The 13,997-nt window shown below is 43.6% G+C and overlaps 1 protein-coding gene across 1 annotated transcript in view; it reads left to right on the top strand.

Moving 5' to 3' along the window:
* sobpa (sine oculis binding protein homolog (Drosophila) a) overlaps positions 1 to 11,961 on the top strand; it is a 37,079-nt gene extending 25,118 nt beyond the window's left edge. Inside the window, 4 exon segments of the mRNA XM_031866769.1 lie at positions 2,675 to 2,770; positions 8,063 to 8,797; positions 8,799 to 10,128; positions 11,687 to 11,961. Of these exon segments, the coding sequence (XP_031722629.1) occupies positions 2,675 to 2,770; positions 8,063 to 8,797; positions 8,799 to 10,127 (2,160 nt within the window). The 3' untranslated portion in view covers position 10,128; positions 11,687 to 11,961.
* The last annotated feature ends 2,036 nt before the right edge of the window (positions 11,962 to 13,997 follow it).

Raw genomic sequence — 13,997 nt, 5'->3', positions numbered from 1 at the left:
ATCAGTCATTGTCTGGACTTATTGAGAAAATACTTTTTATTACGCTTCAAATATTCATTTATTAGATATTTTCTCGATTCAAATGTATGAGTTTTAATTTGAAATATCTCTTAATTGGTACAGTAGAAATGTCAAATTTTCAGTGTGAGTGGAGTCAACGATGTCCTCAACACATACATATCAGTCATTGTCTGGACTTATTGAGAAAATATTTTTTATAGCACCTCAAATATTCAGTTATTAGACGTTTTCTCAGTTCAAATGTATGAGATTTAATTTGAAATATCTCTTAATTGGTACAGTAAAAATGTCTAATATTCAGTATGGGTGGAGTCAACGATGTCCCCAACACATACATGTCAGTCATTGTCTGGAATTATTGAGAAAAATATTTTTGTAGCACCTTAAATATTGTGATATTACCCGTTTTTGTCCTGAACATATATGCATTAGTCGTTGTGTGGAATTATTGAGAAAAACATTTTTATAGCAAATGTGCCATTTGAAGATACAAATTCAGTTCAGAGCTTTTGCTTCGTAAAATATCTTAATTGACCGTCAGTCAGGTATTATTAACTTCCAGCAACCCTCAAATCAAAGAATAAAGACACTTTACGCACAATTTAGGTGTATTTTCCCTTTAACTCAGGAGATGCAGGTAGCATGTTTTATACTTAATGTGAATATAATTCATTTAATCTCATTTCATTATGCAATATGTATACTTTGTTGGCATCTTATTCTGAAAACCGGATGTTCGTCTGTAGAAAACCGGAAGTTGTCTCACGTTAATCTTTCCGCTAACTTTGCAAAGTTCTTCGCTCGCTCCCGATCTGTGCCGTTTGGTTGCGTTTACCGTAAGATTCAGCGTATATGTGCACTACAATTTAAGTGTCTGCTGAGTTGACCACGGAGATCTGAGTGTCTGCTGACTTGACCGCAGTGCTCAGAAGGATGAACTGATGCTGTTGTGTCCAAAGTCACGTTCAGGTCACGTCTTGTCACTCAAAAATGACTTGCAATAAGCAGTCTGAATAATAGAAATATTCTATCGTCATTACAGACATATTAACCTACAATAGACAGTACGATGTAGATGGATTGTGATTCATTGAACTTGTATAGAGAAGCGTGTATCCACCTCTTCACAAACAATACTGTATCATGCTGTTAAATTACGGTAGTCTGCTGTTTACGGCATTAACTGTTCATTTACATGCGAGGGATGAACATGTAACTGTATGTTACAGTTATTATGAAATACTGTAAGATACCGTTGAAAATCCACCGTAATTCTTAACAGTGTGTAGTTGAAAGTCTTGACAGCATTTGGGTGCAAATTCAGGAGGCTCATCCTGCTACGCAGCATGGAAACAACCGTGGGACCTTTGTTGCATGTTGTACCCCGCTCTCTCTCCCAGTTTCCGGTCTGTCACTACGTCGGTCCAATAAAAGCAAAAGATTCCACAAAAAAGATTGCTGCTAACCGGCTCTGCTAATCTAGGTGCCTGCAGGAGAGTAAACTGTTTTTTTGACCGCAGTGAAAATGTTGTTTTCCAAAGGCTCAACGCCATAGACTGTATATAAGAAGTGGACGTAGTCATTGTGACGTCACTCATTGGTTTGTGGACTGCAGTTATGAAGCCTCGAGTTTGCAGTCACGATCTTGTATTACAACCGTCGCCATGTTGTTGTTTTTTGCACGGAAGTTACCATATTTGAATTGCGGAGGAGTAACGTAGTGACGCAAAACACGTCTCTGGTAGCGGCAGCGACCTGTCACAAATACACCATAATTTACTAAATGAACATCATGCTGTATTGAATAAGACCATACCATCATGTTTACAATGTTTACTGAGGTAATAGATCAAGAGAGAAGTAGAGTCTTTTTCTCATTGACTTCTATAGAATCAGACTTCTTTTTGCAACCAGAGGAGTCGCCCCCTGCTGGTCAGTAGAGAGAACGGAAGTTTTTAGACACTTCAGCATTGGCTTCACTCAGCAGAACCGGAGGTTGCCGCCTGCTAAACACCAACAAATATGCATTGAAGCAGATTATTTCGTTTGATAAAATCATGTTGTGAATTCTGGCAATCATCTATCGATCATCTATCTTTTTTTCAAAAAATGTTGGCTTTTGAACTGAGGACTGAGATAATTACAGAGACGAATACTGATGCTGAGTAGGTGTTTGAGAGAGACTATCACACACAATGTTTTCGACGTCGACATTCAACGTATCAGCTAATTTCAGAACATCCCATATATTTCAAATTATTCATAGTTAGTGTAGCTAACTTCTTAAATGTGTTTGATTTTCCATGTTTGTCCGAAATAAATGGGTGTTTGATTGAACACACTGCTGTGTTAGCAGGCAGCACTTTGAATGTCTAAACTAAGTGCCTTGCAGACTCCTCAACCATGCATGCACACACACACACACACACACACACACACACACACACACACACACACACACACACACACAGTTTTGTTTGACAATCCTGTTGATTGGTTTGAACACAAACCAATTATTGTTCACCCATTTTACAATCACCATTTCTGTTCATCTTTCTTAGTGTTGTTTTCCATTTCTGAGTTTCCTTGTTGCCTCTGTTCACCTGTTTATTTTGTCCATTCGTAAAAAGAAGCCATTATTTCTCCCCCCCAGGCGAGAGACGACGGTGGCCTCGGTGGGAAATTACCCCAGCACAGCTTTACTCAGGACACGCCCAGGCTTGTCTTCAAGACAAACAGCGATGTGCTTGTAAGGACCATAACCCTCTAACACCAGACAGAGTTTAAGCTTGATTGCTACTGCACAAATGTGTTTTGATGTTGTTTCTTTGTTCAAAGTGTATCATTTTCAACTCATTTCCTCCTGACATTTCAATAGACCAGTTCATATTTTGGGCATTACTGTAAATAGCAGACATCAACCATCAGACTCAGGTCAGCCCAAGAAATAAGACACAGCACACTAAGTTTTACATAAAGTTTGCCCATGTTTCAGTTTGAGCTTTTCACAAATTTTTTTCCATGTGTTTTTATTTGCTTTGCTCATTTTCATTGTACCATTCATATTCAGTGACTTGTGTTGGGTTTTTTAGGAGTTATCAGACAAAGAAACTAAGGATTTACTTATTTATGTTTAATATTTATTGAGTATTGTATTATACTTTATATATAAAGTATACATGGCACATAACATATGCTTTTGGAAGTGTATTACAATTTTGCACTTATTTTTTTATAGTTTTTCATTTCTATGGTATTCTATATGTCTAATAATAACATCGTACTCATCAAGTTGATGGCTGGGATCTTGGATTGTGGCAGCATCACGAACAAGAAGTCAGATGGTGCAAGAAAAACAAGCAGTCAACCGTTGAGGTTTGAAACACACCGACGGATTAGCCAAATATTATTTCTGGATTAAAAACTATTTCAAACCGTCAAATTATACCCCAAATTGCATATTCGTTGACATTCAGTTTAACTTCTAGATAATCTTGTTACACTGACAGTTTATTGTCTGACCGTTTACCTCTTGCCCCATCGGACGTCCTTCGAGCATTGTTGCTGTGTTTCCTGATCTCATAAATGACGTTGGTGGGTACAATGTTATCACAACCGATAGAAATGATGGCCAGAAGTAACGTACAAAAAGAGACCCAAGTGGTAACTGACCCAAATTCTCCTTTAAATCTATAGTTAGTTCATTTTGGGAATTGTTTTTCTTTGCCCTTTCTGCTGAGAGTTAGATGAGAAGATCAATACCTCTTGCACATTTAAATTAAGCTAAAGCTAAATACGATGCTACAGCCAGCAGCTGGTTAGCTTAGCTTAGCACAGAGACTGAAATGATCTAGTAGCTAAATCTGGTACAATACATATCTTGCACATATGAGGTTCATGTTTTTTGGACATAGCCCTCATGACAAATAAATGTCATAAACTACAGTAAATCGTAACTCCGTCTGAACAACGAAATCCACCAACTATAACCTCATTTGTTTAATCCATAAAAAAGCCAAAAGCACATAATCCCTATTAAAACCACAGTGTGTCACTTTTATTACTTGTTTTTTGCACGGATTAAACAAGTGAGATATACATTAAGTCAAAGTCTTGCTTTAAGTGAAGATGTCCCACGTGTGGAAAAGCAAACATAGCACCAGACAGCCACATGCCAACAGAGATCTTTAGTCTCTGAGCGGTCCAGTCTGCTGCGGCGACGTTCAAAGACGGTCCACCAGGTCGGTCTCATCATTCTTATAGCTGGCCGGAGTTATTCTGCTCTCTGTGCGCACGCAAGTGTGTGATTAGAGGTTCACCTGGCCAAGTAAGAGCGGCCTTTGTGTGTCACGTCTATAATGACCGATGGCCGATGGCTGGCTATGATAAGAGAAGCCTCACGGGGAGTGTAGCTCTGCTCTTCTTGGGCTTTCATCTGCAGTTTAAACTTGTCACGCGCCATTCAGGTTTTTAACGAAGGCATCAGGTAGCCTACACGGTGAAGCCAATTTAAAAGACTGGGAAAGCACACAAACCAGATATGTTTCCCCTTTTTTTGTAAGCCAGATAATTAGAACCATCCGGATAGATATTCCGATAAATGAGGCCACTGTGAAATTATATTTTCAGTCCACATGTTGCAGATGTTCTGTTAAGCGTTGCCAAAGTTACATTTTCTTTTGTAAACGTAAGTGGGAGCTTTGTTCTGTTTTCTTTTCCCGGCGGACCAGGTGCTTTAAGTTTGCAGTGTCTCGCTCCATATTCTAGTTTTTGGACCGGATCCGCAATGCAACAAGCACTGTGTTTCTGTTTGCCGTCATTGATGTGCGTGAGACAGTCCAAGTAAAAACCAAGCGACTGTCTCGCTCCAAGCACCTGGTTCATTTTTTCCTGGGTTTAATCCTTGTGTTTTGCACTTTGCGACTATAGCAGCAATCCGAGAAGTGTCAAAAGAATCACATATCGACCTTAAGCTCATGCTGCTTAAACCTCTTCGTTCTACATATAAAACCACTTCAGGCACTACAGCCTCTAGTGAAACTCAAAATCTCTGCTCAGCCTCTTAACCCTCCGCAACCGCCTCCTCTTCTTCCTCTTCATTATCGGAATCCTCCACATCCTCTGCGATCTCTTCAACATCTGCAACCTCTTCCTCTTCTCTGCCACCTGAAACTCTCTCTCATCCTCCTCTGATAACCTGTTGGTCCACAACCTGCTCCGTCAACTCCGCTTTTCAACGCTCTTCATCCAATCCCCTGAAACTGTGATAACGGCCATACCTGACGTGCTCATCTAAGATGGTTGGACACTAGCCGGGCCAGAGGGTGAGAGGGCGGAAGAAAGCGCCGACTGCCGAGGTGGTTGCACTATATACGTACATGGAAGTGCGCTAATTGTTGTAATGCAAACGGTTAAACTGCACCGCCGCCGCCGCCGGTTCGTTGGCCACGACGGAAATAAATGAGCATAATTATATTCAGCTGCAAACATCTGTGTGGTGGTGGGGAAAGAGACAGCGAGCGAGAGAGAGAGAAAGCACAACTCCATTAGCGTAATGCGCAGTGAAATTTCACTCAAAGTGCAGAAAGTCGTTAAGTGCTCTCCATCTGTCTTTCTCAGTCGAGGAGAAAATTTTAGCACATTCATTATTGAAAATATTCTGGGCCTACCATTATCAAACTCAACTTGCGAGAGCACCTTTTTGACTTTTACTCAGTCACGGCTCATTGAATTAGCCAGGACTAAATGGGCAGTTGAAACGTGTCGAATTCGAGGCACCGACATCTGAGCGCCGCCAGCGAGCTGTTTAAGCACAGCGCCCGCTATGCAGTCCAGTCTCTGATCTGTTTCTGCTGCTGCGGTTCCTCGTGTTCTCCAGCTGCTCGTCCCGACTTCCATTCAAGTGTTGGTGCAAGAAATTCCTCCTAAATTGCGTTTGTGCACGTCGTCCCTCCTCAGCGGCACTGCACGATGAATTATGACAAATGCAGAACTTCAGTACATCTTTTGAAACTTTTGTCCTTTTGCTTCTGCTTTATTCAGAGAGTCAGATGTAAAACACACATTGGATGCAAAGAACCTGATGTTTTACACGTGTAGCAGCTGCAGGACAGCATGCTATGTATTCTTTTCAAATCCTGGCCGATGCTACAGTGCGTCTGCCCGAGCGGCCCATGTAAGTCCACTGTCTTTCAGCTGCTGCCAGACGGGATCCTGCCAAATAAACCAAGGTTGCTATGCAGCGTTGCAAAAAAGGAGTTTGTCCGCCTTCCGGTTGCATCCCTCAACTTATTAACATTCAGCAGGGGGGCTAAAGGGTCTGTGTGATGGATGGATGTCGTTGAGGGGTCTGACAACTGATTAATGCCTTAATTATCTCCAGCGAGGACCTGCCACTCCTCCCGGAGCTGACAGAGTGAGCTGTGTGTGGCCTGACGAGTAACGTCGTGTTCGGGGCTCGCCCACTGCTATCTGCTCTACCAGGGTCACATTCATTTTCTTCCCAAAGGAAAATGTGCATTTTTTTGTGCTGCAAAGGTGTAGAACAGTGATGAAACAGTGCAGCGGGGTGTTTCGGGATATTTGCCACTGCAGTGAGCAAGAAAGACAACTTTTTAATTGAGCCCCTTCGTGTTTTACTCGCTGCATACAGAAGTGGTCCTGCCTTTAAGCGCAATATGTGACGAGAAACGTGGTTTGAAAACTGAACTGGCAAAATGTATTGATTGGCGTTGACCACATTTTACAAACCCTAATATGACTCTAAAAGGTGTATCTGAAAGTGATCTTGTCACTCTAAAAGTTACAGTAACGTAGGATGAACAATTTAAAAAGATAGACCTTCATTGTGACAAAACGTCTATTTACATGTATGTGGAAAGGCACGAGTATTTTGTATAAAAGATGGCTGCATTGCATTGTGGTATTTTGAGGCTTCTGAATATAACAGATTTGTAACAATGTTGAACATTTGGTCTGAAATTGCAGTTCTATCTTTGAAAACAATGCTGTTTTCAACACAATACAGCCCGTTTGCAGAGTATCCTCTTTAAGACAATATGCATTTGTGTTACTTTACATTACGACATGCGTAAATGGAAACACTTGTCATGTTGTGTCGAGAACATAACACATGCGCACTGTCATTTTATTCTGAAGGAGGCTCTTATACAAAACATCACACATATCATTAAGGTTTTAAATCAGTGAAACATTTTCAGTAATAATCGTCACTGCAGTGGTCACTAATATAGTCCCATCATGTATGTTCAGCCATTTATCCACAGGACTAAGACAACAACAAACAACAACATAATAGATACCGTGTCAGCTTTTAGCCACACTTGGGCTTTTTTGGTGAACTTCAGGGCTTAAATGACAAAATAAGCAAGGTCTGCATCAAGCTACTTGGGTGCCTCTTTTCTGTGTAATTCAGTATCGATCAATCAGTCAATCCCCTAGCATTTAAAGTGACTTAACTTTAATGGCTGCCTTCCAGTTGGCACACACTTCAATACCAAGTGCGGAATGCCATTTGAGGGAAATCATCTTTTTTTGTCTTGTTGTGCTTGGGGCGTCAGGCTCTGAGGGATCTGTGGTTAAATGAGACTGAGAGTGTTTTTTATTGCCGACAGGTGTAAATGGGCATTCCTTGTTAGGACAGAAAGTTAAAGACAAAGTCACTTCAATACCACTTAGCAGCAGAGCAGAATGTCATCATGTGCACATTTACCTCTCAGTAACAACACATCGGTTCAGGCACATGCACAACCATACACACACCTACATTACATAAGTTAAATACATTTCAACAAACTGCAAAGTTACGTGTTTGCTCTTGACAGATTTGTAAAAGTATTTAGAGACAGCTTCAGTAAAAATAATCTTTTTTGTCCAGTTGGTTTGGAGGCTGAGCTTCTGCTTACCAGGTCACTTCAGAGGAGATTATGTTGCATTTCATCACAAACAAATTAGAAGTCTTTTGTATGCAGTGTGACAGGTGCTGATGCGGTGTGTGTACTGTGTGTGTTTTTTGCCACAGGTGTGTGACTGGTGCAAACATATTCGCCACACTAAGGAGTACCTGGACTTTGGTGCTGGTGAGCGGAGGCTGCAGTTCTGCAGTGCCAAATGCCTGAACCAATATAAGATGGACATTTTCTACAAGGAGACCCAGGCTGCATTGCCCGGAGTATTGTGTAACCCAGGTCACGGGATGGGTGGGGAGGGTAAGATGGAGTGCGGTGGAGGGGTGCAGCTGCTCACTCCTGAATCCTGGGGGACTCCATTAACGGACCTGCGGCATCAGGCTCACTCACCAGGGGGGCCTTCCACCACCTCTGCATTGGCCCCTTCCACATCCTCTGCCGCCTCACCCTCAGACACTGCTACCCACTGCTCCCCGTCTTTATCCTCCTCAGCCAGGATCCCCACACCCAGACCCCACGAGAGCCCCACACTTCACCCCCCGCCTGTTCACACTTTGCACCCACCTGTCGGGGTTCCTCCCGGTAGCCCTCCCATGGTGATGACGCCCCGGGGACCCATGCCCCTGCCGCTGTTCATGGAGCATCAAATGATACAGCAGATGCGTCCACCATTCCTTCGGCCCTCTGTCCACCCAGGGGGTCCCCATAGCCCCCTGTCAAACCCTATGATCCCTGGTATTGGTCTACCACCTCCCCCTAGGTCCATGGGCTCAGCATCAAGCCCCATGCACAGGCCCCTGCTGTCTCCCCATGTCCACCCCATGTCCAATCCCAATGCTGGCATGATGCCCCCCCCACCCTGGTCTCTCAATGCCAGGCATGCCCCCTTTCCCCCCAGTCAACATGATGCCCAATGGACGCATTCCTCTGCCCCCAATGATGAACTTTGGCATGCCGTCCTTGTCGCCATTGGTACCTCCACCAACTCTCTTGGTCCCTTACCCTGTCATTGTACCACTCCCAGTCCCAATCCCAATTCCAATCCCAATCCCAATCCCCTTCAACCCCAAAACTTCCAGGTACCAGCCAGACAGCTGGGGCAACTTCCACAGTGCTCCAGAGTCCTCCGAGGCTTCAGCTTCTTGGCCCCACTCTCCAGGGTCCTCTGGAGATGACAGAGGGGAGCAGAAAGTAGAGCCCGCTGTTGCAGAGCGTCTCTCTCCTGTACGCTCAGAGAGAAGCAGGATGGCGCTGGTGGACTTGACTGTCAAGGCAGAGGACAATTCGGGTAACACATGTCTAACCAGCGGCCCTGCACCGACGGAGGGGGTTATTGATCTAACTGTGGGCCAGAGGCCATGCCAACAGCAGGTAATTCAAAGGATGCTACCTGGAGTCCAGGTCAAAGTGGAGGCAGAGGCGGAATCGAGATCTCCACCAGCTGCTGGGCTTAGTTGGGAAGGGAAGAGCAGTCGTGATGGGGTGGAAAGGGCCCTCTCTCAGGGCCTCCTCTGTACCACAGAGCTGGAAGGGGCAACACACCCAAACACACTGGAATCATCAGGCCCTCCCTCCAGCAACAGCAGCCCTTCTTTCCATGATGATCCTCCAGTGAGCCAGCTAACTCCCTGTATCTCTAACCGTACCCCATCACCCTTGCCCAGCACAGCACGGACCCAGCCCCAAACCCTGCCCCACCTCCAAGCTAGGCCTGCTGCCCCGTGTAATGTCATAGTCAATGGTACGGGGTGGCATTCGCTTCTCGCTCCTGCCTTTGAGTCTTACTCTGACCGAAGAGGAGACAGTGTTGCAGGAGAAGGAGAGGCCGAGGAGCAGCCAGCCAATGGTGAGCTGGAGCACGAGGCACTGAAAGAGAACAATTGCTCAGTTGGAGATTGGGAGCCGGGGAAGCGGGGCTCGGTGCAAGACGACATAGCGGACACAGTGGAGGGTAAGCCAGATCCTGACTCCAACATGGAGGAGGGTGAGCATGCATATGCCCTGCCGCTGCTGTCCACCGGAGGCTGTGTGGTCATTCAGCCTGTGCCAAAGCCCGGCGCTGACAAGACGGCCATCCTGTCCTGCTCCATCAGTGCCCCTTTGTCAGCAGACGGGACTGCTGAGCTGGAGCCGCCGCTAAAGAGGAGGTGTCTGCGAATCCGCAATCAAAATAAATGAGGTGGGTTTACCCCAGTGTGCTCCGACAAACATGCTTATGTAGTTGTGCAGACTCCGTATTTAAGTATGAATTTGCACAGATTTATTCATTGATATTTTGTTGTTGTAGTAATCAATCGCTTTTAGTGTTTCTCTTTTGATGTTTCTCACTTCCCAGCATGTATTTCAGAACTATTTGAAATTACCTCCTTTAATTCTAAAATGTTCTTTACCAAGTTAAGTTATTATTCATATTTAGTTATTAAATATGTTATTATTCATATTTAGTTATTAAATATGTTATTATTCATATTTAGTCTTATCAGCCTAAAAGTGGGAAAATTCTGGCAAAAGGGTTATTTAATGTTTTGTCCAGTCCAGCGTAGCTAACAATAAGGCTGATCACTTCAGCGGAATTTCACAATGTGATGCTTGATTCAACACCCTGTGCCCTCATACAGACAGTAGTCAAACAAGCAGGTTCATTTTTATCCAAAAAGAATGTCAGAGTGCATGAATAGAGTGTCCTAACCCCACTGTGACAGACAGCATATTTCAATGCCACATGGAGGGCCACTGACTCTGAAAAGCCTCTAAAAGGGATAGTGGACCAGGAGGGAAGCCCACTTGTTAATACCATTAAAATAACATATTAAGACTCGATTTTAGATAGTAAAATATATTAATAGAAATTACAAAATACTAGAAATCATGCATATATAAGTTTTTTTATGCATTTCTTGCCGGAGCATGTGTTAAGCCAACAATTTTCTAATTTGTTCCACATGTATTTCTCTCATTTTACAGGAAAATTACCTGTTGCTTGAGTTTGGCGAGCTTCAGAATGGAAATGTCTATCATGTCAAAGGATTTATTCATCACATTAATACCAAATGTAATGATGCACTCCTCGAGTTGCTAATTTAATGAAATTGTATTCAAGAGCAATTGAAGACCAATTCAAGCTGCGGTAACATGAGGCGAGTGCTCTGAATGAGAGTAATTAATAACGAGAAAAGATGGAAATCAAGGCCTGTTCACCTTTAGTGCTGCTAAATGCCAACACGCAGCTGAGGGGGAAAATATAGTGTAACCTTCAGATACCTAAAGAGACACAATTTTTGACTTTTGTGAGAATAAAAAAATCTGCATGCTCTATCATGCCTTTTCCCACTTGTGTGCAATATCGCAAGGCATTCATTATGAATGATCTAAAACAGTATGTAAAATGAATGCCACCAGAGAAACAGACGCTGAATATTTCATTCTTTATTTGCCCAAAAGTGTCGTCGAGCTGATACCGAATGCGTGTACCAAAGAGAATACACCCCAAAATAGGAGGGATTGCTGTAAATGTGCACTTCCTTCAGTTTGATCCTCAGTGTTTTGAACACCAACACCGTTGTTGTGTGAGCCCCGTTGCTCTGAACTGAACACCCTCCGTTCTCCCACTTACCTTGGAATGAAAGTTGGAGCTGCCTGCTTTGGTTTCATGCATCGACTTTACAAAAACAAAACAGCCTTGGGAGGTGGGTGGTGGGGGTGACTCAGTCTAATTCTCCTCCCACTCTGTTTCACAGATGGACGCTCTGAGGACCACAGTGCCATCAACGACACTCACTTGTCCACCCCCCCCCACCCCCTGCACACACACATTCTTCTCGTCCTCGCTCATCGTCCAGTCTACCAGCACCACAAATCGCCTTCTGACGACTGATGAGAGTCCAACCGGACATGGTGATGTGCATCACAGCAGAGCGGCTTTTGTCCGTGTGACAGAGACTCTGACGGACTGAACCTCTACGGACTTGATGTCGTGGCCAGCAGGATCGCTCGACCTTTGAACTGCAGACAGGTATATATATATATATATATATATATATATATATATATATATATATATTCCTGCGATGGGAGGACCTTGCCCCGCTGCTTCTCTCCTCGTTTAGGAACTGTCAACCCACACTGCCCCTTATACCTCATGCACCCTCCGCTATCAAAGCAAGTGCCCTCCATATTGTTTGCCACTATGGAACGAACACCAGAGCGATCAGAGAAGGAGCCCCAAAGAGAGATTTCCATCCCTCAATGAAATGCTCGTGTTTCGGTCGAACCTGGGGCCCCACCGCGGGTATACAAATCTCTGCGCCAGAAAGTTATTTCTTATTCTCACACAACTTGTCGTTTAATGTATAGACCGATTCCACGACGTTTAGATTGTAGAGCAGCAGAGCTGGCAATAAGATACAAGAATTCTGCTCTATCTAACCAGCAAATTAAAAAAATGTACTTGCCAACCTGACACAAAGCGTTCTGGATGGGTGGTAGCTTAAAAAGAAGCATGACAAGCATGAATACAGATAATGCAATATGACTGAAGGGCAATTTTTAAAGAGAGGCTGGAAAACTGTCCTTGGACATAAAATCACCAGTTGTGTTGAGAATTATTCCCACCGAACTGGGGGATCAAATATTAACCTTCACCAGCAAGTAATGGTGTGTGGGTGGAATCATACAGTCTCTGCCATTTGTTTTCTTCTTCCCTGTAGCTTCTATTTGTTTGCTCTTAAACGTCACTGAATTGAAATGTTGAGACAGAGTTGTCATGATAATCATTCCTACTATTGACATTTTCACACCCTCTGTGTAGTCCGTGTGCTTTAACGGTGAGCCGTACCAGTAACAGTAATAGCTGCTGTTTGAGAACATTTCAACGCTTTAACTGCGCCTCCAAAACAACCGGGATGGCACGGCAATGTAGAAACTCTGCCGAAACTGCAGCGGGCCCTTGTAACCGCAGGCTAGTGCTTCATCTTTTCTATAATACATTACTGGTGATGTTCCTCGAATGGGCTAGTTTGAGACTGACTGCACTGAATTTAGACGGGGCAGAGGGAATTTCATAAATAATTCTTTTGGGACCTGGAGGAACACCGTTGAAGAAATTTAGTTTCTACAAGAAAGACAAATTCATTTTTGGAAATAATTTGAGAAATATTTTGAAACATTGCCTCTTGCTTGTGCACCCGTCCTGCCAAGTTGCTTACATTTTTTTTGTGCCAATTATTATGTTTTTTTAAGCCAAATTTAGAGCCAAGCGTTTTGGGCAACCCATCCTGTTTGATCTGATCCAGTTACACCGCGGCTTTAAGCCCGCGAGCTGCGACGGTCAAACAAAGCCAGCATTTAGTTTACACTCCTATGGAGAAGGGTACGTTGTACCACTGCGAGACAAGGTATCGTCATATGCCAAAGGCCTCTGGGGCGTTGAAACAAAACATGTCACCTAGTTTTTCTGTGGAAGTAGGATTTCAAATTGAAGATTTGATCAGATAATTTATAGTTGCCAAAATAACAAGCACTTAAAATAAAGGAAGATACTGGAGAACACAAGTGGATGTCAAAAACAGCCTTACCCTGTTGTCTCTCTTTATGGTTTATTCTATCCATAAAGGCCGATGATACGTCACACCGCGAGTAAGGCGAAACATAAATCTGGATTAATAATGATAATGCAGGATTTGAGTGATGCTTAATTGTGAGTTACATTACGTGTGTCTATTTTGCGGTCCCATCCCATCTCACTGTTTTTCGCCGTAGCCGTTGATTTTTTTTTTTGTCGCGGTGTGACACCGTGTGGTTCATTCTGTGTCCAAATGAGGCCGAACGCTTACACATATTCCCATATCACAAGCACACCAACAGTGCTCATGTCGCACACACACACGCACACAATGCATATAGTAAATCTAACCATGTGTACGTGTTTGTGTGAGGCAGGTGCAGGCAGAGAGCTGAGATTACAGAGCGTTGACTCAGAAATAAGCAGTGTGCAACTCTATCTGTTGCCTGTTAGTCAGGCATTTAGGCTTAGCTTGCTGCTTGCCAAGG

This window comes from Anarrhichthys ocellatus, unplaced genomic scaffold, assembly GCF_004355925.1.
Source record: "Anarrhichthys ocellatus isolate YVR2014 unplaced genomic scaffold, GSC_Weel_1.0 scaffold36, whole genome shotgun sequence".
In the NCBI taxonomy this organism is placed as follows: domain Eukaryota; kingdom Metazoa; phylum Chordata; class Actinopteri; order Perciformes; family Anarhichadidae; genus Anarrhichthys; species Anarrhichthys ocellatus.
This window is presented reverse-complemented; position numbering and strand designations above follow the sequence as displayed.